General features: G+C 54.0%; 1 protein-coding gene across 1 annotated transcript; it reads left to right on the top strand.

Moving 5' to 3' along the window:
* The first annotated feature begins 496 nt into the window (after window positions 1-496).
* On the top strand, window positions 497-2,339 carry Ciao2b (cytosolic iron-sulfur assembly component 2B). The gene is made up of 5 exons (XM_051168596.1): window positions 497-691; window positions 847-924; window positions 1,187-1,312; window positions 1,689-1,734; window positions 2,100-2,339. The coding sequence occupies exons 1-5, from the start codon at window positions 548-550 to the stop codon at window positions 2,195-2,197; spliced, it is 492 nt and encodes a 163-aa protein (XP_051024553.1). The 5' UTR covers window positions 497-547; the 3' UTR covers window positions 2,198-2,339.

Below are 2,339 nucleotides of genomic sequence, written 5' to 3'. Positions count from 1 at the left end.
AGGCGGCGTCGGCCCTTCCCGACCAATACGTAAACATGACGCTTTTTAAGGACACCCCTCCCCCGTAAGCCTTTCTTCTCCTATGGAAGTCGAGTTTATGATCGCTTGTCCCTTAACAAGCATGTAAAGAGCGCTGCCGATCCCTGCTCTGAGAAACAGAGAGTCTTTCGTGGATCTACGGTTCCGCGATAGCCGGGAGACCGAGCTTCAGCACCCGAATGCCTTTCAGCCTAGCCTCCAGAAGGAGGTGGTATAGGTTCAATCTCAAGAGGCCTCTAGTGCCCTTGTCAAACAGTGCGGGCTTTCATCTCCCAACGGGGTTGCACGGCTTCAGGAGACTCTTCTGATGTCCTTGCGACATTCCTGACTCCGAATACACCGCACGACACGGTCACCGCTTCTAGCAAACTACCCGCAGAATCCCGGGAGTGTGGCATGTCCCTTGCGCGACCCCGTAGGCACACCACGCCCTCTCTCGTTCCCAGGAAGTGCGCCGTAGGAGCGGAAGTACACACCGCCAGGGGTTTGTGGGAACCGCGGTTCCGGGATGGTGGGCGGCGGCGGTGGCAGTGGAGGGCTCCTAGAGAACGCCAACCCCCTCATCTATGAACGCTCTGGGGAGCGGCCAGTGACAGCGGGCGAGGAAGATGAGCAGGTGCCCGACAGCATCGACGCCCGCGAGATCTTCGATATCCGCCGCTGCTGGGCGCTGGCGGGTTTGGGGGCTTGGGGTCCGGGAAGAAGTGACGTGCAGCACGCTGGTGGAGGGGTGTCCTGGTTAGGCATGCCTGCGGAGAATTTGAGTGGGCCAAAACTTAAAAGTCCCTTTTCCTTCACTTGGCACATCTTATTCGCTCCATTAATGACCCCGAGCATCCACTGACGCTGGAGGAATTGAACGTAGTAGAGCAAGTTCGGATTCAGGTGGGTCAGCAAGACTCTCAAGAGTGTGGTAGTTTTCCTCAAATAGTCAGAAAAGTTTCCATTGTGTATCAGAGGCTGGTGTCCTCCGTTCACAAGCACCTAAGAGGATCTTTTGGGAGGGGAGGTGTTTTTTCCAGTTTTATGGGTGGTAAAAGTTGGAGCCTATAAAAGTTAGGTGACTCGCCAAATCAGTAAACTAAGGAGAGGGTCTTTTGGGCGAGGGGCGCTCGTGTGATCTTTATAATCTCCCTTATCAACCCAGGTTAGCGACCCCGAGAGCACAGTAGCAGTGGCCTTCACACCCACCATCCCACACTGCAGCATGGCCACGCTTATTGGCCTGTCTATCAAAGTGAAGCTTCTGCGATCCCTTCCCCAGCGTTTCAAGGTGAGCTGGAGTCGAGCCTAAGGGGGGAAACAACCCCTGAGGAGAGGGGACACGAGTGGAGACTGGAAGGAAACCCCAAGTTGATTTGACAGGAATCCTGAAAACACAACAGAAAATAGAGAGGAGTGTGACAGAAAGGCAGCAGGGAGCTGTAGATGGGCTCGACCGAGGCACGGGCAAGACTTTTACATCAAAAGCAGCTGGCAAGGCCCTTGGGTAGAGGGGGATTGACTGCAGGTGGGCTTGGGGTGGGGTGGAAGGGCAAGAACCAAGAGAGGTGATTGGGAGGAAGGGCGGGATGGAGGTGGTGTTGGAAAAAAACCAAAAAGCAAAAACAGGCGAATAAGTGCTGAGGCCCAGTTTGTCTTTCTCACAGATGGATGTGCACATCACACCTGGGACCCACGCCTCGGAGCATGCAGGTTAGTGTGGGCGGGTGGGGAAGCTGATGTTTTAGGTTCCCAAACCGTGAGGCTTCTGCTTTGCCGCAGCAGTTTATATGGCAGGGATAGGATGAGGAGACTAAGTGAATAACACTGCCAGCCTGCAGCCTAGACCAAAAGCTGGGAGGCAGACATGAGCAGTCCCTGGAGGTTTTGGGGACTCGCAACAAATAAGCTAGCATGGGCCACAGGGGGATGAGAAATCGCCTGATCAAGGCTTGAGGTCCTGAGAAGGTGACAAGAGACCTTTCCTGGTAGAAATATAATCTGTGCTGAAGCTCGCAGCCTGGCCAGAATTGCTCTGACCCTTGTTTCTACTCCCCACCCCCACCCCCCGCACACAGTAAACAAACAGCTTGCAGATAAGGAGCGAGTGGCAGCGGCCCTGGAGAATACCCACCTGCTAGAGGTTGTCAATCAGTGTCTCTCATCCCGATCCTGAGCCTCTGACCTCTGCCTGCACACAGGCATCCTGGCCTCAGCTCCACCAAGGCCTTGTGGCTTCGCTTTCTTCAATCACTGACAATGAGAAACTAACATTTTTTTTTTATTTTGTAATAAACCCTTAATTTATATTCATTTCC

This window comes from Acomys russatus, chromosome 26, assembly GCF_903995435.1.
Source record: "Acomys russatus chromosome 26, mAcoRus1.1, whole genome shotgun sequence".
Classification (NCBI taxonomy): domain Eukaryota; kingdom Metazoa; phylum Chordata; class Mammalia; order Rodentia; family Muridae; genus Acomys; species Acomys russatus.
The sequence above is the reverse complement of the archived record's forward strand: the minus strand, read 5'-3'. Positions and strand labels throughout refer to the sequence as shown.